The sequence below is a fragment of the Thunnus thynnus genome, chromosome 19 (assembly GCF_963924715.1).
Source record: "Thunnus thynnus chromosome 19, fThuThy2.1, whole genome shotgun sequence".
NCBI classification, from domain to species: Eukaryota; Metazoa; Chordata; class Actinopteri; order Scombriformes; family Scombridae; genus Thunnus; species Thunnus thynnus.
Window position 1 is genome coordinate 17,109,481 of NC_089535.1, and position 24,607 is coordinate 17,134,087.

Genomic DNA, 24,607 nt, shown 5'->3' on the forward strand with positions numbered 1-24,607 from the left:
ACAAGATGACAGCAGACCCACATCTCACCACCTGTACTCATTAAAGCCTTGGTCTCAGGTGTCTCGACTTAATTTGCTTGATAAGTCGTCTTTTCAGGACTGTGTGGGTGTGCAGAGAATAATAATACTCAAAACTTATATTAAAAGTGTGTGTTTATCATTTTTAGGGAGCATTTTGTGTCTTTATTATTGCAGAAAGTAGGTGAGGAATGACAATTCAACAAAGGTCTCCAGCTGGTCATGAAACAGGGATTCTCTGAAGCTGGATGTTAGAAAGAACCGGTCAGCTCAGAGTGGAAATACATGATTTTAGTCATATCTTCCTAAATCTTTTTTGACCAAGGCCCAAATAAAAAATCTTCCCTACCTTTGAAACTCTTTAATTTTTTCTTTTTCACATCACAATATACCAAACACAGAGCCACAACTCCAAATACCAGGAAATAGCTCAGCGGTATAAGCTTAAGGTTTTAGGCAGCGGATGTTTGCTCAGTCCTTGAACGTGAGAGTACTAAAATAGATATAAACACAGAAGGGTAGTTATGATGATCAGCAGACGGTGTAATAATCATCTTAGCTTTACCCTGGGTCTGTCAGCCAATCAAAACCAGCTCATAATCATGACCTGATGCTTGGAGCATGCTCTGTTGCTATAACCACCTTTGGGTTCACAGGTGTCCTTAGATCAAAGGTTAATTTATCTAAATGGTTTTACAGGATCAAGAGAAGTACTTGTCATCAAACACAGTAAATTATTGTGGGAATTTTAACATCAAATCTCTGTTGTCACCATGAGAAAAATCCCTCAGAAAGGGAGGTTTTATAAGCTCCCATATTAACCTCCAAATTCCAGTAAATATTAATATATTGCATTTAGGAATTTAAATAATCTATAAAAAGATGTGTATTGTGTCTATATCTGTCAGTGATCCATTTCAGGCCATACAAGAAGGATTATAGTACTGAGCAGCACAGTCGGTGAAAAAAATAGATCGGCTCTCTTGATTGGCTTGTCTGTCTGTATCCTCGTTAAGAAGACTGTTTACTATCAGTGTGGGCTGATTCTGCAGTGATCCACTTATTGTTATTTTAGGTATAAAAACAGATGAAAGAACTTTAATTAAGCAAAGACAAAAGAAAGTGCAATAGAAGAACAAATCTGCACATGAAGAAGACTTTGGATTTTATTACATGATCTATTATGACAGCAGCAAATGTCATGTGACCGGTGTTAATCCAGAAAGAGTTAACAAGTTCAAAGCAAAGAAGGTGTGTGTGTGTGTGTGTGTGTGTGTGTGTGTGTGTGTGTGTGTGTGTGTGTGTGTGTGTGTGTGTGTGTACGTGTGTACATAACAAATGTATGCATTATAGTTAAAGTGATTACCACTTCTCTGTTTGTCATTATATTTAAGATGGAGTATTGTGTATATAATTTATTATCTAACTGTATTATCAGTGTTGGTGTTATTATTAGCTGATCACCATGTTAATTTGAAAATTTGAACATGCTTACAGACTATTTCTTAGAGGATTATACATTGATTGCTCAATCAAATGAAGACTAAATAATTTGGTAGTCCAACTTTATTTACCCTCTCAAGTAACAGGTATTATGTCCTATTATGAATTAATGAAAGCCAGATATACTATATTAAAGTTTTTCAAGTCTAGTTTCACAGACAGGGATTTGTGCCGTTCGTGCCACTGTGGCACTTTGCCATCATAACTCCTGGAAGTGGCTCTAATCAGAAACTCTCTGAAAACAACTGACATCAACTCATTTTTTTTTTGTCTGGTCTGCAAAAATTACTGCGCTACTGTATAACCAAACCTTGATTTATCCAAAACTGTAGTTTGTATTGTGGTTGAATGAATATTGGTATTGTGTCATCTACTGTAACCTTATGATATTCGTCATGTATAAATCCTATAATCCTATAACAGTGTATTCAACATGCCTTTCTTCATAAGCTAGATGGAAAAACAAAGCTCAAAAGTGTCTGATGCTACCCTACAGGTTATACATACATCATATGGCCCAACACAGTTTGATCAGGTTGTACTCATTCTTTTTTCTCCTAAATCAGCTAAAATAATATACCCTCAATTTTCAGAAAACTTACAATCCACAAATCTTTTGCTTTATTTCCCAGATTCATCCCTTAAAGAAATTTTGCTTTAAGTAAGCAAAGATTCAAGCACCAACAAGAATCCTCCAGATTCACACAAAACATAAATGGCCATGTGTTTTGTTTTGCAACAGTTTCTTTCAGTTATTAACAGTTATTAACATGCAAATACAGTTTATATTTGCACCTGCGTCTGCTCAGGTGTGCCTGTTCTATTGTGCTTCCAATCAGTTACATAAAGGTCTGATTGTTTTTATAGTAAATCTTGGGCAGGTTTGAACGTAGAAGCCAGATTACAGTAAGCATTTCAACCCAACAAGATTACCTCTAGCTTTAAGCACCTTATTTAGTTCCAAGCAATGAAAATCAGTTATAAGCTTGTCTGTGGTGTGTGTATATAAAGGCTGCCTTTGACACAACATTCAATCCGGTGGATAACCACGAACAGTACTAGAATTTCATCACTGCTGATACTTTGACTCAAAACAGGTAAGAAGCTGAAATTTTACTCATTTTAAGACAAACTCTGTTCAAATTCTAGTTTCTAGTTGTGTTCTGAGACTTCTTTAGACTTTATCAGATTAAGTTCTGTGAAAGTCTGTAACTTTTTCTGCTGTCAGACATTGAAAGGAAGTCTGTTGAAATGACAGACTTAATAATCACGTTACTGTATGAAATTTGAATAACTTGATGTTACTGTTATAAGATGTAATTTCGTCCATGTGACATTTTGTCAGAGTTGACAATTTAAGACAAAATAAGTTGTGGACTGTACCATCTAAAAACCTTTATTGCTCCAGCATAACTAGGGATCTAATAGGCTATCACATAGTGCTACTGTTTACTACTATTGCTATCCACTATTGCTACTATATGTCATTAAATGGTACAATATATTGATGGCGCATTCAGATTAGTGTACAAGAGATCAGAAGACCCAAACATGCATAGTTCAGTCGATGTAGTATATTTAAATTTGTATTCAGCAACCTAGTAGAAATAGTCCCACAGCTTGTTTCTGGTCCTGATCTTTAGAGCACCATGAAAACACTAATAATAATGTGTGTTCATTACAGAATGGCATCCTCTAAGCTGGCCTTGCTGCTGGTCTTGCTGTCCTGCATCGAGTGCTGTCTGTCTGCCTCCTGCATCGTTGACAGCTTCACAGTCAAAGATGACTTTGACCCCAAGAGGGTGAGTAAATTCAAAACACAAATAGCGTGCATGTTGGAAAAAAGAAGTTGAAAACTATTTCTGACTTTCTCCCTCCGTTCCCTTTCACTGCAGTATGCAGGGAAGTGGTACGCATTGCAGAAGAAAGATCCAGAGGGTCTTTTCCTGCAGGACAACATCTCTGCAGAGTACACCATTGATGATGACGGCAGCATGACCGCTTCCTCCAAGGGACGTGTCACTCTGTTTGGGTAAGTCTGACGGCCTTACAGGAATGATATACATCTTATTCTACTTAAAATCAGCAGATGAATTTATTTAATTTACTTGAACGAAAGCAAAACCAGCTGGCCTCACCCCTCTTAAAACACCTCCAGGTTAGGCCAATGGGTCAGTTTGGTCACAAAGACCTTTTTGACTCTTCTGGGTAGCTCAAATAATCAGTATCAAGGGGTCAGGAGTTAAGAAGGGTGCTCAGGTTCTGGTTGTTGTCCACCTGAAGATTTAAGATAGCAGCAGGTATAATTATCTAGATGCACATTCTGAACAGCATTAGCTACAAGCTGGGTTTTCCCTGGATTATGGAGGATTAAGAAGTGCAAGTTGGAGAGGTGGGATTTTACATAAGAATGCTTTTACAAACACACACCACAACAGCTGATTTAAGTGCTCATGGCATAGAAAAAAAAATCTAGGCTTTATTTAGAGAAGTTGAAGGATATACTGTGTGCAATGATATAAGCAAAAGACTTGTAAAGATGATAACTTGCATGTTTGTATCATCATGTTGCAGCTTCTGGGTTGTGTGCGCTGACATGGCTGCCCAGTACTCCGTCCCCGACCCTACCACCCCCGGCAAGATGTTCATGAACTACCAGGGACTGGCCAGCTACCTGTCTAGCGGAGGTAAGCTGTGCACAAATATGTCCCTCACATCTCTCTCTTGCATCCCCTCATCCCTTTCCACACTCGCTAACCTCTCCCTTTCTTTATATCCAGGTGACAACTACTGGGTGATCGACACCGACTATGACAACTACGCCATCACTTACGCCTGCCGCACCCTGAAGGAGGATGGCAGCTGCGAGGACGGCTATGCCCTTGTCTTCTCCAGGAACCCCCGCGGCCTGCCCCCCGCCATCCAGCGCACTGTCCGTCAGAAACAGGAGGAAATCTGCATGGCTGGAGAGTTTCAACCTGTCTTGCAGTCTGGAGCCTGCTAAAGAGAGAAAGCAGAGAGAAAAGAGCAGGGAAGTGCGCCAGCTGGCTGCAGTCTAGGTGGTTTGACAGCTAGAGGAGGGAGAATGAGAGCGCATGTGAGAGAAGCTGTGTTTGTTGCGTATGTGAGAGTGAATAAACAGAGGCAATAAAAAAAACAATGAGAAAGAGGGAAGAAAAAAATTAGCGAAGATGGTGAAAAACCTGCATGTGTCCCACCAGGATTCCAACTGATCAATTTCCTCCTCTGTTCATGGAAAATGTTACTGTTGCTGTGGTGTTTTGAGTGAATGTGACAATTAAGAATAAAAATATTTTTCTAAACAAATATCTGTGAAATTTCTCCTTCTTTGTGCACATATGTAGGTAGATAACGGAAGTAAAATACATACAAACAAATCATTTGTCAGCAGTTCAGGCTGGAAAACATGTTGCACTTTGGCTGTGTATGTGTCTGTGATCCCTCCTGAGCCTCGGAGAAAATGCAGCCAAACCCAACACAATATGCACTGAGAAGTAATGGGCTTACTGGTGGTCTGATGGTCAGAGACTTTAGTCCTATTATACTAATTCACCTGTTAGGCCAATTAGTGTGCTCCAGGGGTCAAAGATCATATCAGGAGTTTTCTGAAGCTTCTTGTTTGGATTGCAAAGAGGCCTGAACTATATGCAACAACATCTTATCTTAACAAATCTTATTGAACAGGGGACAATACACTAAATATTATCAATTTAGTTATGGTGGATTAAGGAATTCTAGGGTGCAGTAAAGAAAGCCTGAATCAAGGAGAGCTATATCAGAGAGACTGTTTCTACAGCTGGTGTGTAATCCTGCTGATGTTGTGCAACAAGCTGGGGTGAGATGTGTTAAAGCCAATCATGTGAACGCATTACTGTGTATCAGTGCAATGGACACAATGTCCTGGCTTACAGTACTTCATGAAAGTTAAACATTTTTATTTGCTCAGACTGTATCACATGTAATCAAGTTGAACTGAGACATTATCCACATTATTGTCCAACTCTCTTACCCAGTGGTGCACCATAAAAATGACCAGGTTTTATCAATAAACGTTGTTTTTATTGCCATATTGTGTTATATTTTTCTCATTTATTAGTGCAGATTCTTGCTAACTGGCAAATTATTTAATCTGCAGCAGCATCAAATCATGTGCTGTGATCTTTCCTTGTTTTTTTTTTTGGCATACTAACTAGAATAATATATCCTCTTTTCTGTGTTCTTTTTTACCTTCAAAGCGGTGCCTGTGTTCTAGCACAAAATCCAATTTGATATGAAAAGAATGTATGTGTTTGAGCAGAAGACATTTGTCACACAAACTAAATCCTGACAGGAGTATAGAAAAAAAAACTGTTTGGGTTTAGTTGTTTTAAACTGAGAATTACAGATGGTCTCATTTCCAGTAAGTTCAAACAGCTGATCTCATCAGAGCTAAGCGCGTTTACAGGCAGACTATCTGTAGCTCTGGCCTGCTGCTCCTTACACACTGTCCCGCCAGCCGGTGTCATCACTCACTGTGATTAACCACAATCCTGTTATACATATTCCAATTTTACACCTGAGATGCCTCTCCAAACAATAATGAACAAAATACTCAAACAAAATCTACTTTTATCCAAAAGAAACATTATTACAGCACAGCCCAACACAGAAAAGAGGATATATTACTCTAGTGAGTTGCCAAAAAAAACAAGGAAAGATCACAGCACATGATTTGATGCTGCTGCAGATTAAATAATTTGCCAGTTAGCAAGAATCTGCACTAATAAATGAGAAAAATATAACACAATGTGACAATAAAAACAATGTTTATTGATAAAACCTTGTCATTTTTATGGTGCACCACTGGGAAAGAGAGTTGGACAATAATGTGGATAGTGTCTCAGTCCAGCTTGCTTACATGTGATACAGTCTGAGCAAATAAAAATGTGACTTTCATGAAGTACTGTAAGCCAGGGCATTGTCTCTTTTGCATTGATGCACATGATTGGCTTTAACACATCTCACCCCAGCTTGTTGCACAACATCAGCAGGATTACACAGTAGCTATAGAAACAGTATCTCTGATATAGCCCTCCTTGGTTCAGGTTTTCTTTACTATACCCTAGAAATCCTTAATTACTAAGTTGACAAAATTTGTAATAAAATTTCACCTACATTGCAGAGCCAAACATGCAGTTAAAAGCCAGATGGTTCCCAGATAAACAGGCTACAAGCCTGAGGCAAGAATATAAGTGGATTTCTCTGACTGGTGAGGCTCCAACTCAAAAATCCCACGCCTGGAGGATAAGTTTAAGCCTTACGGTATTCTCTAAAGAAACCTGACAAAGCTGTTGTAATAATGCAGAACCAAAATGACAAAACAAAACTCAGAAAATAACACAGTTTTCTATCTTTCTGGCCATACTGTTGCACTTGTAATCTAAAGACTCTGAAGTACTGGTGAACAGCAGCATTCAACCAGGAACAACCAGCCGTGCAGCATAGTGACCTGTGCTGTTTTATCCCTCTGCTTTACATCATTGTGAATTTGCATGCGCACATCTACTGTTGCTGAATAAATAACTAGTTGTGCTATAACAAGACATGTCCACTAGAGAGTAGTCAAACTTCATTGAACATCATACAGCAGTCATAAAGACATTTTAGACTTAAACAGTGATTGTTTGTCACTATCATGTAAATTATGTTATGTATAAATATCACTTATAGTCAGTGTAGCTTTGCATTAGTTTCAATTGATCAACAATTAACATCACATTCCTCATGTTTTTCATGTGGAAGGTGGAGACATGCCACTGCTGTTTTTTAAAAAATACATGTCATTAACCACATAAACAGGTGAAGGGATGAAGAATGTAGGGAACTAAAAGATATTTGGTTCATGGGCTCATGAGTGGGCATGAGATTTGATCTGAATGTTGAGATTTTTCTTGTGCCTTTAAAATGTCACCCTGTTCATGTTCACACACACACACACACAACTTATTACAATATACTTTTATTTCTTTAAAGGAGCGGAGTCTATCTAAAAAGTGGTTGTTTTGTTCAGTTTTGTGTGAGCACAGCGTCCGTACGTGGAGAATATCTGGAGGAGTGCTTGTTTTTGAAACATCACCAGACTGCTTAATCCAATGATCTGTCTGTCTCCTACTCATCTCTGTCATCATTCACTCTCTGAGTTTCTGATGGTGTGTTTATGTGCGTGAGGAAAGAAGAAAACAGAAAGAAAAAGGCAAAAAGAAAGACAGAAGGTACTATTTGTTTACTCAGACAGACACGGTATGTGTGATGCAAAGAAACATCGACATGTCTCTGCTTGTGGGTCGGACTCCTCAAAGCTGCTCTACAGTGGAAGCACTGCAATACAATTATTATTATTATTATTATTATTATTATTACTGTAGGATGTGTGCAGCTCTTTCCAAGAATTTACCTGTACAAAAAAAAAACATACAAAAAAACATACAGTCATTGGCTTCATTCATACCCCTGATTATGTGCAAATGAATGATCTTTTATTCTCACACTTCAAGACTTATTTTTCTGCAAACAAGAAAAGGTAATAGGATGCCAATTCACTGAGTTGATTCAACCTGTTTTCTAGAAATAAGGGCTAGCATCTTGTAATGAAACACAAATTGTTGCATTAGTATCAAGAAAATCATACTTAGAAATTATTTGTTTTCTTAATAAGTTGACATTTTTTGGAGGAAGGTGAACAATCTCACCTCACTGACAGATTTTTGTTCTTTTTTTAAATAAAAAAATTAAGACTCTAAAATAAAATGATGTGTTTTTGCAGAGAGTTGATTCAGAACTACAATCTGAAAGCTTTTTATGATCTAGGCTCACTGTCAAGGGTTGGATTTGGGCTTTCATTATACAAATATACTCCACTTTGTTTTTGTCATTCAAATTTGTTCTTTCAAAAGGAGTACAGAGGACATTCTCATTTTCTAGAATAGACACCTCCACATTATATCAGGCATCAGCTAGTTGAAAGGTTAGATGTAAAAGGCTGATACTGGTTGAATCACTATTATTGTGATCACAGGGCACCAGTGAGAGACATTTTTCAGAGATCATCTGTTTCATTTGACCAATGTCTACCTGTTTGAAAACTTTGTTGACCTCCTGTGTGTTTGTTTGTGCTCCTGACTTGTCCGACTTTCTGTCTCTGTTTTATGACTCTTCAAGTCGTCTGACTGGGAACCCGCGGGGGGACTTAACAAATGTGTCTAACTGCTCTTTAAACAGGTGGCGAATTTATCACAATTTTGGAGTGTCTCAGGAGCAGAACCTGAGGCTCATTTGGTTGATTCCTTAAACCAATAGTGTTTCAGTGTTCACATTTAGTCCTTCAATATACAGGATGTTTTTTTTTTTTTAAAAAAAAGCTTTTGAAATGCCATGTTCACTGCTTTTTGACAATGTCTGATGTGTTTGTCATGTGATCTCAGGAAGTCTGTAACTATTCTGTTGCTATGTGTCCTTTTGGTCCACTCCGTTCATCACATTTGCTCTGTAAACAACAAATACTACTTTGGAAAATATTAGAAACCCGTTTGGTGGAGAGAGTGTTGAACTGCTGCCTTAATTCGCTTGCATGGTCAATAGAAATTATTTGTCACGTCCTGCCTGGACTTGTTGTTTTTGGACTCTTTGTGTATTTTGTTCTCTTGAGTTTTCAGTGTTGCATTTATGTTTCCTGGTTTTGTTTTTTTCTGTTTCCCTTGTGTATTCCTTTATTCCTCCTGTGTTTATGTGCACCCTTGTTAGCCAAGCCCTGCTCCTTAGTGTCTTCCCCAGTTTATCTGCTCCCGGTCTGCCCGTGTGTTGTGTGACCTGTTGTCCGTTTACTTTAGTTCCTGTTTTATTTTGAAATATTTTCACCTTGTATCTTTTCACCTTTACTTCCTGTGTTTGATTACCTTGTGTTTCACCTGTGTCTCGTTTCCCTCACCTGTATTTGGTTTGCAATCACACCCTTTGTATTTATAGTCCAGTTTTCAGTTAGGTCTTTGTCGAGTCGCCTGTGTTATGTCCTGGATATCGTCAGTGTTCCCCTGTCTCAGTGTCTCCTGTGACTTTTGAATCTATCCATTAAATATTCTGCATCGTATCCTGCCTGCCTGCGTTTGGGTCCACCTGCTCCACTTCACCTACCTGACATAATTCAAATGTTTTGCCATCTCAATATGGATGATGAACTCTAAGTTACAACCTGAAAATATTGTCATGGTTTGAAAAATACCTAAAAGCTGTCTAATTAATTCTTATTAATGTGGATTTGGCCTCAGATACAGTGTACAGAGTCCTGCATGTGGGCCATTACATTAAAAAACAAACTTATATTTGACATTACTTTCTCCATCAGTTCATATTGGTTTCCTCTTTCACTTTGACTTTTGTTGTTGAGGATTTTTGGTGCACGGGGACCACGGTCAAAAGGGCTGTGACCTTAAATTATAGTGTTGATGGAGGTCACAATGGAGTTATTGTGCCATGATAGAGAAAGTGCGCACTCAGCAGGTCGGATGTGCTTATTGAGGATTTATCAGATATATTAGTCATATTAAAATTACTTAGAAAGGAGTTACTTCTTCATTAGTATACACAGTTCTAGCTTATGCAACTCATTCTGAAGAAACGCCACCCATTCTGGTTTTGCTCATCAAGTGGAGACACGAATCTCAGTTGCATGACTGAGTACTGACACACATTTAGTAACGATAATAATCATAATAATTTTATTTGTATAGCATCTTTTGTGCAAAAGAATGCAGCTCAGAGTGCTTTACAACAAAAGAAGTTACATGCACCAAGTGCTTGACATCATGAAAGACATAAAAGACATAAAATGGACATAATGAACACATTTGACCTGTCAGTTTATTTTACAATTCTGTCAATTATAGTAATTTTCTTTGTATTTACGACATTATTACAAGAGTATCGCTTATCTTTTTTTAACTGGTAGAGATATTACTTCACACCTCACCTCAATGACATTTGCATAACATATGTAGATTATTGTGCAGCAACACTGAAAAACTCAAAATGTATTTGGTAAATAGTTACAATGAAAATAGGAGCTGATTCATCAACAACTTTTATATCCTATTAATGTAGGGTGTATTTAAAAATGTATATATACCTGTATGTTTTATATGGGTTTTGAATCTCATCTGGAGGCAAAGTTTTACATGATGTTTTTCTTTTTGAGAAAATGAAGTTAGTATTCTTGTTTGTAAGGATCTGAGTGCAAGCTGGCAATGTTGGTCTGTTGGTTTTCTCAGTTGTCCACCACTGAAATATTTCAACAAAGGCTGGATAACCATACTGTACAATTTTCTTCAGACATTGATGATCCCCAGACAATGAATCCCATGAATCCCTTGAGGTTGACATTTTTGTTTTTTAGTTAATTGTCTTGACAACAATTGGATGGATTGTCACATAATTGTGTACATACATTCATGTCTCCCTCAGGATGAATTATAATCACTTTAGTGATCTACTGCCATTACCAGGTCAAAATTCCAGCTTGTCCAGTACTTTGGTTTTGCAAAATTAATGACATTGTACTTTGTGTTTAGTACTATGTTGCTGCCGCCCCATATAAAGAGCAGATGTTGTTTGGCACTGGAAACTTTTAAAGGGATGTTAGAGAAGTAGGTTGAGAGTCAAGAGTATATGCAAAAAAGTTATGTTTATTGACAAAAATATCAGTGAAACAGAGGCAAAAATAAGCCCAGAGAAATTTAACAAAAATAACTTAAGCTGAAGAAAAGCTAAAAACAAACAAATAAAATCTGCAGCCTCACATCAAGCTGACACCTATTCTCATACCTCACCCAACTGAAATGTAGCATCTACTTAGGTCACCACAGGGTGACCTTGACTGATACCAAACCTTCAAAACATATAGAACAACATTGATGTAGAATTTCTGTTATTGCTGCTGACAGTCACAATTTCCTATGGTCACACACGCACAGTCATGAGCGCACCAAATTATACAGAATATAATTTACAACAGAACAGTTTTAACCTACCTCAACTGGACAGGGCCTAGTGACTCACTGCTTGGTGCAGCTAATGATGCACACCTGTTGTCACTCTCACTGATTAAGCAGAAGATCTGCCCGACCATCACAAAACTCTCAAAAAAGAAACATCACACACAAACATCTTGGTCAGCAGAGTCCACTGAGACACTACATGTTGCCATTTGTTAAATTCAGTCTAAAATCTATTAAATGTTTATCCTGAGTGACACAAGAATAGGGAAGAATAGAGACATAGACATGCCATGGATTGAAGAAACTTTATTTAGAGTATAAACACAAAAACAACCAAGATGATTAAATGATATCCTCGTAAAAGGAGTAAAAGCATGTATTACATTGACTAAAGTAAACTTTACCACACTAAGAAATACATTTCTTGCTGAGGTACACAACATTTTATTAGTAAAACTGTATGAAGATGGTTAGTTCGTTGCTCTCTCTCCAGAGACAAACAAGAAATTTGGGAAAAAATCTCTCTGAAAACACAAAACATTCATAGTCACAAAATACTCCCTTAAAATTCCCTATTCAGAACAATGTTTTTTTTTTCTGTTGCGAGAATGAATGATGCTGATGCTCCATCACAGCATATATGTAATATTCTCATTCTCTTACTCTCTCTTTGTTTTGCTAATAAATTCATTTTTATCTACATCTCCTCCTCTCTCTTTCTATTTCTTGGTCTCCTCGATCTTCTCCACCTCGCTGGATTCATCCACCACCTGGCCGTTGATCATCGTCTGAGTCACCACCTTCACAATCTTCCTGGTGCGAACATCAGGCTCCTCTGCACAGGAAAGAGATGAAAAAAAAATTTAAAAAAAGAAATGAGATGAGTTTAAATGAGATGAGAAAGTAAGTTGAGATGGAAGAGTTTGTTGATATGAGATTAAATGAGAAAGGAGGGAAGAAAAGAAAAGAGAAGAGATGTATATATAGATGTTGAGCCAGCCTCAAGATAAAGACTATGTGCAGTTCTTACTAAATACATTTGGTATGTAAAAACAGCTTTACCAATTAAACTATTTGGTCTCATGAAGAACTCTTAAAGATGTCACAGTCTTTGATTCTGTGTTTTCTTTAGTTTGCTAATATTGTGAGACAAACACCTTCCAGTTTGTTAATACGTCGGTGTGAGTCAGTCGGATTAAGACATAGTTACAACATAAATGTTTTTTCACTCCCTCATTAGTTGCTATAGGAGCTGAGCCGTCAGTGGTGTTTGCATTGTTTGGACATTCATAAAACTGTCATTAGCCTTGGGTCACTTGGGTGTGCGTGCAGGAAGTCTGTGTTTGTCGGTGTCACTACACTGCTGTCTCAAACTCACAAAATTATGCAACAGCTGTTAAATAAACATTTGTAAACATCGTGCTCTACTTATCGCCTCCATCATTTCATATTTAGTCGTTAGTCTTTACCTCCCTGCAATTCCCTTCAGGTTGTGATAACATGCATTCAAAAATGACGATCTCTGCTTTGCTATATTTTATTGCTGTGCTTGGATATCTTTCTGTTGTTACTGAAATACAAGCAGTGACTGGCGTCTGCTTTCTTTGATGAGTTAAAGATCGAAAGCAAAGTACTCACTTTTTGGTGGAGGTGGAATTTCCTTAACTCTGTGGGGCAGAAAGGAAACAGAAAAACAGCTTTAAATTGACTCGAAAATAAGATCTACACATTTAAAGTAACAGTTCAACATGAAGCTGGAGCAGCAAGCAGCTGGTTAGCGTAGCTTAGCATAAAGACACAACAAAAACCGAAGTGAAAAGCAACAAATCATGGTTTTACTGGGTGGTTTCTTGCCTTTGAACAGAGCCAGGCTACCTGATTCCCCCTGCTTCCGGTCTTAATGCTAAGCTAAGCTAATCAGCTGCTGACTGTAGCTTCACATTTAGTGGACAAATACTAGAGTGGTATCAATCTTCTCATCTAACTCTCGGCAAGACAGCAAATACATATAATTCCCAAAATTTCAAATGGTTATAGTTTTGGTCATTATTTCTATCTTTACAAGCGCAGTCAAGTCAATTACTGAGAATTGGAAACACGTCTACATCACTACAATGAAATCCAACATAGCACAAAACACAAGCCTACACAAGATCAGACAGGTGGTAAACAAACAGACAGTTTAGCAACCAATTTACTTGAAGGTATAACTGAAAGTTAACACACCTGAAATGTTGCTATTAATTCCTAATTGCACAGGAAAACGCTGCTCAGTGCACTACGCTAAGTAGAACAGTTTAGTAATAATGTTACTGCTTGCCTTTGTTTTATCCTCTAGATAAGTTCTGCTAACGTCAAGGTTTGTTTTACACCTGAATGACAAGTTCAAGTTGATCGCAACAATGTTATTGTTACTGATAGACATGATGACCAAAAAATAAGACCTAACTTTTAAGTCAACATGGATGAGAAGTCCTTCAGGGACTCAAAAATGAAAAATTGAACGTCTTACATTTCCATGACAACTGAGTAAAATATGGCCAGTGATATGATCAAAAATTCCCAAACAAGCCAGTAAGTGAACCTTAAATTGAGTTGGTTTTGAAGCTCTAATTCCCCTTAAACTCTTATGAATTGCTTTTTTACTCTCCTTTTTCTTCATGAAATGTTGAAAACTCACGTTTCCTCTCCCTCCAGCAGGCGCCTGTAAGTGGCGATCTCCATTTCCAGGTTCTGCTTGATGCGGAGGAGCTGCTCGTAGTCGGTTTTGGTACGCTGCATGTCCAGCCTGAGCTGGGAAAGGTCGTCCTCCAGCTGACTCAGGGTGGCCTGTAGCCGCTCCAGCTCAGATGAGTATTTCTGACCCGTCTCACTCAGGTTACCCTCCAGAGCGGCTATCTGAGGAGAGAAAGGGAAAATAATAACAGAGCTGACTGCATCCTGGGTTCTGAGATTACCATTGTGTGTTTTGTGTGTCACACTGACTGTTGGACACTTAAATAATGATTGTCCAATTCATGAAATGTCCCAAAATTATTCATAACTCTGTGCTTCCTAATGTTTATCCATCATCACAGTGACTGTACTATAAGTTACTTCTGTATTGTAACCAGTGTGCAGTAATGTGATGCTCCAGGTCGACTGGTATTAAGGGCTTTTCAACCTCCTTCCTGTTCTTCAAAAGGTGTTTGCCAATGGAAATCAAACCTCAAGAATGTCCCCGGATTCTGAAATTACTTCCTAAATCATTATCAACAAATAACTGTGAACTGACACGGCCTTGGCATCCAAAGCAAACATTTGCTGCTCAGACACGATTAGCCGTCTCATCACCGAAACTCACCCCCACACAGTTTAGCAACTGACTCCTTTATGCCCTTACTTGACTTATCAGCGTGGGAGGACATGCTTACTGTCAACACAGGATTAAAGAGAGATAGAAGAGAGATAAAACGCACAATGATTTTTTTCCGCTAGTATGATACAAAAACACGGAGTTGCACAAACTAAAAAAAAAGAGTTTCTGTAAGGATTTTTTGTGTTGTTACGTGACAAAACCCTTATTAAACCCTTATTAAAACTGCTCTTTCCTAAATGCAACCATGACTAATCAGTTCTTTGTGAAAAGGAAATACTGTCATTTTAAAATCATGATCATGGTATTTGTACTTCTTTATTTGCATTAGATTTTGTTTGCACTGCCAAGAATGTCAGACTTTTGTCTCCAGAGACGAGAGACAATAGTTTTTTAAATCTCTTCCGGCACCATAAGCAGACTATTCAGTTTCCTATTCTCAATGTCATCCTTTTTAGTTCTGCTGGATTCAAAAGGTATGAAAACTCATGCATTTGCTATGCACTTGGTCGTAGAGAAAGCTCTTTCACCAAGAGATCCCACGGTGTGATAGTGTGCTCATGAGATGTTTTGTTGCACGCATCAGTCTCCTCCTCACGTGTAGCAGCTCACCTGTTTGTGCAGACTCTCCAGCTCCACCTCCAGGGTCTGCAGGAAGCGCTGCCTCTCAGTCAACTCACTCTGGGCTCCTCGCAGAGCCTCGTTGCTCTCCTTCACCTCATTCTGGACCGTCTCCAGCTGGACAGGACACACAAAAAATTTCAGTGAATGCACTGATTAAAGGAAATTATCTCATCATGAGAAAGAAATGGCCACTGACCTTCTTGTGATACCACTGCTCTGCATGCTCCTTGTTGTTCTTGACAATGGCTTCATACTGGGTACGCAGGTCAGACAGAATGGATCCCAGCTCTGGCCCGCGGGCCGAGTCCACCTCCACATTCACCTCGTCCCTGGCAATACGAGACTTCATCTGCTCAAGTTCCTGCAGGACGAGAAGTAGTATACACACTTAATGTTGCTTTGTCACAGTGTGTGTAGTGGTCTCTACATGAACTAGACTTGACTTAGAGTTGTATTACTCGTGTAAATATCTAATGTGTGTTCATGTCTGTGTTGTATTTGCTTAACATTTGTGTGAACAGATGACATACGGAGCCAGGAAGAGTTTTGTGAATCCTACACCACAGGGTGGCAGAGAGGATGTGGGAGCATCTTCATTATTTACATGTTCTCCATCAATAGTTGATGGAGCAGAGCTCACCTTACCCTTGGCCCTTTCAAATCACATACACACACACACACACACACACGTACACACCGATGGTACACTCCCTCTCTTCATTTATGCACGTTCTCTGGATCTCCTTCACTCTCTCTTCTGTGTGACATTGTCTCAAGCCACATGCAATTTGTTTTAACGTCACCTGATCTGGTTTTAATGCTCTTTACATATAAATTCATAGATTATTTTCTATCCTTGGTTGGACGATAAAATTTGATATTATTCTTTATTTTATGCACAGGGGTTGTATTGTTGCTTAGGAAGCATTATTTCAGAAGACTCTGGGAGAAAACAGTATGATCTAGTTTCGCAGCTAACCCTCCAGAGATGCTACTTTTCTATTTCAGTGGGGGGAAAAGTCTACAGTATATACAACATCAAAATCAAAAAAGACAAATACGCAAATGTAAAATAATATATATATAGGTAATGTGGATGCACAATAAAATAAGCAGGATGTATTTCAGGATTCACCAAAGCCAAAATAATGCAGAAATGTATGAAGAAAATCCAGTCTCATTTTGTCAAATGTAAAACTCAACTCCAGATCTAATTTACACAGTGCAAATACTGACATTTCTTTCCATAACTCTTGTTTCAGTGAGAGGGAGAGCAAACCTTCCTTTGAAGAGACTAAGTGGGTAAGTTTATCTTAGTTTATCTTCCCCCCTGAGGAGAGTAGTCAGGGCGCCTCGTATCAGCTGACTGGACAGAAAGAGCAGGTTTAGGAAATCCGATCTACCCGCTCTTTTTGTCTGCAGTAACCAGAGGACCACCTCTCTTTCTCTCTCCCCACCAGAAAGACCTCTTAAGTCCACCAAATTGGGTCAGTCAAATATCAGACAACTTGTTTTGTGGGCAGGAGAGAACAAGAGAGAGGGCCAAAAGGATGGAGAGTGCAAAGTTAACACTATAAAATAGGTGATAAACAGAATACCTCCTCATGGTTTTTCTTGAGGAAGTAAAGTTCTTCTTTCAGGCTGTCCAGATCTCCTCTCAGAGAGGCAATGATCTGCTCGTGGTCTGTCTTGGCCTTCTTCAGGGCAACGCAGTCTCGCTCCACAGACTGACACATCACCAGCTCAGTCTCCCACCTAGTAAAACCAAGAACAAGACTATATATAGAGTCTACAGCCATGCTAGCAGGCTCTCACAGTGTTTTGAGCTAAATTCAATGCCAACATGCTGGTGTTTAGCAGATTTAATATTTACCATCTTGATTTGTTAGCATACAAAGTACAGCTGTGGCTGATGGGAGTGTCATGATTTTTGCAGGTATTTCGTCATAAAGTATTGGACACGTTTTGACCAGATGATGGAACTACATGAAAAATTAAGGGATCACCAAAGTTATGACAATACATCTTGATGGGGATATGAATATCTGAGCCAAATTCCATGCCACTTTATTCAATATTTATTGAGATATTTCAGTCTGGACCAAAGTGGTAGACCAATAGACAAACAGACTTTTACTGACATCCCTCACCACAGCGCTAACAGGGTAAGAAATAGCTGAGAAAAGTCCAGTATAACATATACTATTACCAGGATGGTAGCTTGAAGTTTATAGTTTACCTCTGAGGACAGAATATAGAGTAGAAAGTGCCTTGTTAAGTTAAACATTGATGAAACATAAATGCAGGCATTTGTATTTAAGGGAAAACATTTTTTCTGTTTCTGTCCATGGCAGCTGTTTTCATGACATTCCATTGTCAAGTTTTTCAAGAACTGTGAGAAGCACAATGAAATTTGCACCAAATGCCAAAAGTATTGTACTGTTGTCATGTTGTAAAGGCAGACAGTTATCATAAAAGTCCAAAGTGGACACTGCTGCATGAATTCTTAATCAAATATATGGAATAAACTCAAAACGGCTCTAAAAGTCATACAAAAAAACCCCCAAAAACTAGCAAGCTACTGTAAAACAAACCAGATTCCTTTTTTTATCTACATAATGTAAACATTAATCACTTACTTGACTCTGAAGTCATCTGCAGCCAGTTTAGCATTATCGATCTCCAACATGAGACGAGCATTTTCCAAGGTCTTCTTCCTCACCTGACAATTAAAAACATGGGGATAACGATGTTATAATAGACTTTAAAAGACAGAGTTCAGAGTTTAAGTATATCACACTCACATCCACTTCATCTGATGCTTTGTTACATTTTATACTGTATGTTTTAGTTTAATGGAATTATGAATGGTTACAAAAGACACCTGGAAATGTGTGTAATGAGGTAACACATTCCAACTTCATTAAACTGTAACTATTTCTATTTAGTCAAAATAGGTAAAATAATTATTAACTTTGCCTTTGTTAAGTTAACCCAAAGGTCAAGTGTAGGTAAAATTCTGAGTGTCTCAGCAGCTCCTGCTAAGACACTCTGCACATGTTGGCATTGGCATGAATGTTTTGTCTATGCAAAATCACCAAAGTCATCATAACCTTGTGCTTTGCTGATTGACATTTACAAAATTTAATTTATGTCTATGTGTGGTTGCATGTTCCTTCATATGTGCAGCACCTCTTGCTCAACAGCATGAGCCTGGGCCATCATGGCATCAAGGTCATGACCTTTGGGAATGCGGTCGAGCATCAGCTGCTTGATCTTCGTCTCCAGGTCTGCGTTGGAGCGCTCCAATGAACGCACCTGGAGCAAGACAAAGAGACATTTAAACCCTGAGATACCAGTGATCAAAGTGCTTCAGCTTGCTGCTAATAAGATCATTTCCTTGTCTGCATGGTGCCAAACAGTGATACACCCATCACCCATTTGCCTGCTGACCAAACAGCCTAACAGTGCAGCACTGTGTCATGTATCAGACCTTGTCTAGATAGTTAGCCAGACGGTTGTTGAGACTCTGCATAGCCTCCTTCTCATTGGTGCTGTTGCCGTGCAGTCCGTTCAGTTGCAGGCTGACTGGGCCATTGAGATCTTGGCCGATAGAAGCTGAGCGGGTCAACGGACTGGCAGCGGAGAAAGACACCGAAGCACGGGAGCGAGCGCGCCCGCTGTCCATCAGAGAACGACTGGAAAAAGAGGGCTGACGGCTCATGGAGTAACCCCTCAATGACATGCTGGAGGCCATGATGGTTGGCTGTGAGGGAAGAAAACACAGGGAGCAACACAAGGAAACTGGAAATTAGATGATGTGTTGGTGAAGGCGAGATATAAAGAGAGACACAGAACACAAGAGCACAATCACAGATGTTACATCTATCACAGCACCTAAGGGTCCATTTCTCTGAGGAGAAAATGGATGTTCAAATTATAGATGTCATAAGAAAAATACATAACTGAAAAAGCCAGCCTGTTTGACCTACTGCAGTAATTTCAAACTAGTGTTACATGAGATCTGGCTGTAGAAAAGCTCTTTTGTGGCCCTTAAGCAAATGTGTTTTATTCTAGCGTTTGGCTGGACTCTAATAGGAATACAAGTAGGGCCTAATATTCAAGACCACTGAACACCCACTGAAAATGATGAGTCTTTAAATGAGTGTACGGCCGGCTAGTGCCTATTCAAACTAACCATCTGCATGTAAGAGATGACTGACTTTATGGTCAGAGCCACTTCAGTCTGTCCGTCTCGGCTCCATTCAAATTCAACACTCAACTTGGTATAAAATCAAAATGTAAATGACGACAGCTCAACCCTGGGTCGAAGAAGAGCCTCTCACCGCGGCTGAGGACGCTCTTATATAGTCTATTACTATGATAATAAGATGCATTTTATATTCCAGAAGAGACTAATAGAGGATTCATAAAAACAGAAACAAACAGAGGAGATGACAAGTGGCTCCATGACTCTAAATAATATATTTCTTTAAGGTAAAAAGTTCCTCTTTTCTCCTTTTTTTTAAACCTCATTTGATAGGAAGTTCAACAGGTGTTCACGTTACTTCCTGGACTTTAAATGAGAATAGATGGCGTGAATGTCAAACATAGTACAGGACAGGAAATCTTTGTGTGTATGTGTTAGAGAGGTTTCATGCATGCTTGCTTTTGTGTGTTTCACAGCAGCGTTTCAGCGGCAGATTAGCAGTCAAGGGAACCTCTCTGTCTCTCTGTCACTTGATCCTTGAAACACTGTTCCCACAACACTACAAAGGACCAAGCAGGAGACAGACACCCCTTGTTCAGATGAAAGATAGAGCTTGGGAAAATGATCGGGAGAATATTTGGAGTGAATTCCAGTGACACAAGAAGACACTTTGTTCAGCAGGAAGTGGATTTTCATTTCGTCTTTTTTTTTTTGAGATCATCTCTTCATTAGTGAGCCAATAGTTGTGTTGACAACTCTGGACAAAAGTGAACAGTGAAAATTCACTCACTTGTGGGAAAAGCTTTTCTTCCAAATGTAATTTTTATTTAGATCAGTGCTTTATAGTATTTTTCATAATCTCGATGATTGCATTTAATAACAGAACAATTGAAAAATATTTAAATGATCAATTTTAAGAAGTCTGATCGCTAAAAAATAAATAACATCCTACTTACCAGGATTTTCTTTGAGCTAGAGGACAGGTGGGATCCAGAGGAATGCAGGAAGCTCTGTGCTGCTGATGCTACAGGTGAGCTTATATGCAGGTGTGCAGAAGGTGGGAGGAGCGAGCTTTACTTGGGAGGTGTGTTTCATGCACCTGAAGGTCTTGAGAAAGGTAGGTGCGAGTCAGTGTTGTAATGAAACTGTACTATATACATTGTTGACTACCTTAACATTTCTTATTGACCTTGCTGCTACTGAGTTGCAATATGATATTTTATGCTCACTTTTAGGCAGTTACAGCATCAGTAGTTCTGCGATACAAGGATTAATTCTGATATCACACATTATTCTTGATTAAATATTTTTCCAGCTTGGCTTGAAATGTTTTTCTAAGCTTCTTTTTTTCTGATAAAAATACCTAAACATGCATTTATGGATATTGTTTTGGCCATTTGGGAGCAGCGCAACAAGCTATAAATACAACATTGGCACATTGTGATTCTAATAAAATTGATACAGCAAATGTGTTAGTAGACATATAAACATAAACACATAGTAAACAGCTTATTTACAAATCCAAAAGACATGACGCAGCATTAGCATTTATTTGGAGATTCTGGCCACGTGATGAATGTGAGTCCGATATTCAGTCTCCTTTTAGCTCTGTTTTGCTTTCCACCAACTCCTGAGGGGAAAACTTGGCTCTTCAACCGCAAAATGCTTCCACATTGTTCAGTAGCTTAACGCAAACTGTGCTGTTTGGTGCTGGTGATGTCAGTGTATAATGTGGTTTTGGCTTTATCACTGAAAACAGCTGCCTTTTGTAGTTGAAAATGGTTGGTGAAAACAGTAAAGCTGCAGGCTGTAAAAGCAAAACAAAGAGCTGAAAGATGCTAAAACACTCTGTAGAGCTGAGGGGAGCAAGTCAGGTGTTTGGGTTTGTCACCACAAGCGACCCCTCTCACTTTACACATTATAATTTTTTTCCATTGGTAATATAAAAATATTTATTAGTACAGCTTTAAACACTGAAAAAATACAATTCTTACAAAAGGAAACATTTTTGGAAAAGATAGCAGCAGTCTGTCTGTCTTTGATGTATGTGCTTCACTGAGTGTGCCCTCCACCCGGCAGCATCACTGATCACAATAAAGCATGCCATCTCATGTATCTGTGCAATTAAATATCTCATTGTTATTCTCATCCCTTTAATGTTCTAGTATATCTATATCTGTATCTAGTTGGGTGGAGCCCTGCCACCACCTCTCTGGACTCTCTGGAGCCCTCCTGTCCTACAGTCACTCATCTTGCTGTAACATGACCTTCCCTCTACCTGTCAGAGATAAAATATTCAACAAGTCACTCAGAGAAAGAAAACCTGGCGACCAAAGCACCTCGAAACAAACGTGGTCTGTAGAGGCTCAATTCAAACAGGTCAGGATGGATAGAATATCAGTATCTACATCTGTTTTACACAAAATATTTTACATGCAGACACAAAATCTATAAAAGCTTAAAATATGCAGTCTGAAATACTCAATAAACATGTGTTAGTGTTACTAAAGATGTGACTTTAAAGATGGATTTTGCTGAATTTGAGCTACGGGAAAAACTTAAGACAGTCTGCATGTCTTTATTTATTCTATACACACTCACTAATATGTGTGTGTTTACTCTGGTCACCTTTATAGAATATCACATAAACATTACTGGGGTCAATGTTTACTTCCTTTTAGTGACTGCACACAAACACACACACACACACACACACATTCCTGGAACATGAATGAGTGAACAGGCCTGAAACTGTAGCTCTTCTCATTTGCAACTGCTCTGAACTTTGTCCATGCAAAGTCTAATAGAAACATAGAGGGATTTGTGATGTTAATGAATGCGTGGGTGACGAATCCCACGTCATATTATCATATTCAAATTCAAGTGAGACGAAATTATCCCTGCTGTCTCTTAGCATTGCAAATGCCGCTATTTGCATTGCATCCACAAACATTCTGCATTTAGCTCAAGCAGTTTGTATTTGAACAAATGGTGGGTTACAACTTTCATTTTTCTTGTTTAATCCAGAACCTGCAAAGTATCAGTGACATTTAGTCTTGCAAGCTGCAGAATTAGTTACCTTAACCTTACAGTGAGAGCACCACCATAGTGATCATATCCAGGTGTGTCGGGAAGGTAATATTACCATAGCCAGTTGAAGATGATATTTCATCAAAAGAACGATATCCCTCTTGTGATGCTCTGATAACAGCTTGTATGTCAAAACACATCAGTTTAAGAGGTAAAAAATGGTAAACTGAGGTTACAGTATGTGTATCACTTGCATCTCATAATAAATAATTGTTTTCACTTCAAACACTTCACAAAACCAACCAAACCAGTTGAACGAATATAAGATAAAATCTAAAATATACAACGTACAACCAAAATAAGAGGTCAACTGTTACGCAATTATTTGGCAAAATTTGGCAAAAACAAAAACCTCTCCTTTCTGTTTATTTCACTGAGTTTTAACAAGTTTTAAGAGGTAATTTATTAACAAATGAATTAATACAATGATCTTATGTAGTAACTGATGCGAATGGACAACAGTGCAAAGTTAAACGAGGTCATATGATAGACTGGAAGGGACAAAGAATAATCAGATTCTGTCTGTGGGGGTTAAAATGTTGCATTTTGTCCCCTCAGACCACACGTCATTGACCACTCAGTGAGCTCCAGTGATACATACAGCCTGTAAGATATCACCACTATGTGGTGGAGGCTGGTAAATACAAGCTGAGTGTATGTCAAAGCAGGTACGAGTGTTCCCCAAAAGAGGGCAGCAACAAGCTATACTAATACAGCGCTTGCAGTAGTGGTTCTCCTAGTTACTCCAACTGAAAGTCTAAATCCTTCATATTTTTCATTTAAATATGTGTGATTTTAGGTAACAAAAATATATTCTTAACATATAGTTTTGCCTTTTTGTTTCCTCTTACAGTAGCATTAAGGTTGTACATTATTATTATCATATTATTCCACACTATTTGACTCATGGTTATATTCTATATGAGCTTGTTCATTGAAGCTTCACTGAAGCTAAGTGATGTTTACACTGAGTGAAATATTCAATCTCAAGACTCCATGTTTTTTATGGCTGCACTTTTTCATCACATGGAAATATTTGAGTTGTCTTGCACATCATTTTACACACGTTTCTCCAAAATCCAGCCTGACATATTTGGTGCCATTTGAACACAGTTTGGCTGCACAGCAGGAGTTTGCAATGACAGCTGCGTTAAAAAAAGGGGACTTGTATAAACTTAACAACAAACAAGGTGTAGCATTAGCTTAGCATTTTGTTACTAAACATGAGCTGCACATCTCTACATAAAACCAATCATGATCAAACTGAACCTGAATCAACCTTTCCTCTCACTTTCACTTTCTCACTCTCTTTTTCTCCTCACTTTCTCTCCTTCAGTCGATGTGGATCAGAGTTTGGTTGTTAAATAAATAAACAGATGATTAGACTGCCAGGATGTCAGGATACTACTCATGACCCCACTTGACCCCTCATGACTCCTGTCACAAGTGATCATGTGACCAGACTAGCACAGAGGAGTAGTTACGTTGCGGTGCTGACGACATCCAGGCCGGGTCATTGTTCTCACAATCTTACAAGATAATAAAGCCACACAGATGGAAGATGTTGTGAAAAATGAGTGTGAATGAGACTAAAATCAGTATGACAGTTGAGGACATAAAACTGCAACTTTGATTTTTTACTGCTAGATGATGACACAACATGATGTGTTGCTACCTCCCAGAGGCACAAAGCAACAAAACAGAAATACACACATGCACAGAAGAGAGCCAGAACCAGAGTTTGTAATACACCAAATGAAA

The 24,607-nt window shown here is 38.6% G+C and overlaps 2 protein-coding genes across 2 annotated transcripts; one reads left to right on the forward strand and one right to left on the reverse strand.

Moving 5' to 3' along the window:
* Positions 1 to 2,496: 2,496 nt before the first annotated feature.
* Positions 2,497 to 4,848, forward strand: rbp4l (retinol binding protein 4, like). The gene is made up of 5 exons (XM_067574922.1): positions 2,497 to 2,618; positions 3,206 to 3,323; positions 3,417 to 3,553; positions 4,096 to 4,208; positions 4,302 to 4,848. The coding sequence occupies exons 2-5, from the start codon at positions 3,207 to 3,209 to the stop codon at positions 4,523 to 4,525; spliced, it is 591 nt and encodes a 196-aa protein (XP_067431023.1). The 5' UTR covers positions 2,497 to 2,618; position 3,206; the 3' UTR covers positions 4,526 to 4,848.
* Positions 4,849 to 11,846: 6,998 nt separating this feature from the next.
* On the reverse strand, positions 11,847 to 20,820 carry si:ch211-243g18.2 (uncharacterized protein LOC559906 homolog). The gene is made up of 10 exons (XM_067574886.1): positions 20,713 to 20,820; positions 19,040 to 19,312; positions 18,739 to 18,864; positions 18,186 to 18,268; positions 17,145 to 17,301; positions 15,743 to 15,907; positions 15,535 to 15,660; positions 14,248 to 14,465; positions 13,206 to 13,234; positions 11,847 to 12,402 (listed from the first exon to the last, which is right to left on the reverse strand). The coding sequence occupies exons 2-10, from the start codon at positions 19,301 to 19,303 to the stop codon at positions 12,287 to 12,289; spliced, it is 1,284 nt and encodes a 427-aa protein (XP_067430987.1). The 5' UTR covers positions 19,304 to 19,312; positions 20,713 to 20,820; the 3' UTR covers positions 11,847 to 12,286.
* Between the last annotated feature and the right edge of the window lie 3,787 nt (positions 20,821 to 24,607).

Excerpts from the sequence above, each read along its gene's own strand:
- si:ch211-243g18.2 (XM_067574886.1), bottom strand. The coding sequence starts at position 19,303 with ATGGCCTCCAGCATGTCATTGAGGGGTTACTCCATGAGCCGTCAGCCC. Across the intron at positions 18,269-18,738 it reads CTCATGCTGTTGAGCAAGAG|GTGAGGAAGAAGACCTTGGA; the intron begins GTGCTGCACATA and ends TTTAATTGTCAG. Across the intron at positions 13,235-14,247 it reads CTGCTGGAGGGAGAGGAAAC|AGTTAAGGAAATTCCACCTC; the intron begins GTGAGTTTTCAA and ends TCTGCCCCACAG.
- rbp4l (XM_067574922.1), top strand. The coding sequence starts at position 3,207 with ATGGCATCCTCTAAGCTGGCCTTGCTGCTGGTCTTGCTGTCCTGCATC. Across the intron at positions 3,324-3,416 it reads ATGACTTTGACCCCAAGAGG|TATGCAGGGAAGTGGTACGC; the intron begins GTGAGTAAATTC and ends CTTTCACTGCAG. Across the intron at positions 4,209-4,301 it reads CAGCTACCTGTCTAGCGGAG|GTGACAACTACTGGGTGATC; the intron begins GTAAGCTGTGCA and ends CTTTATATCCAG.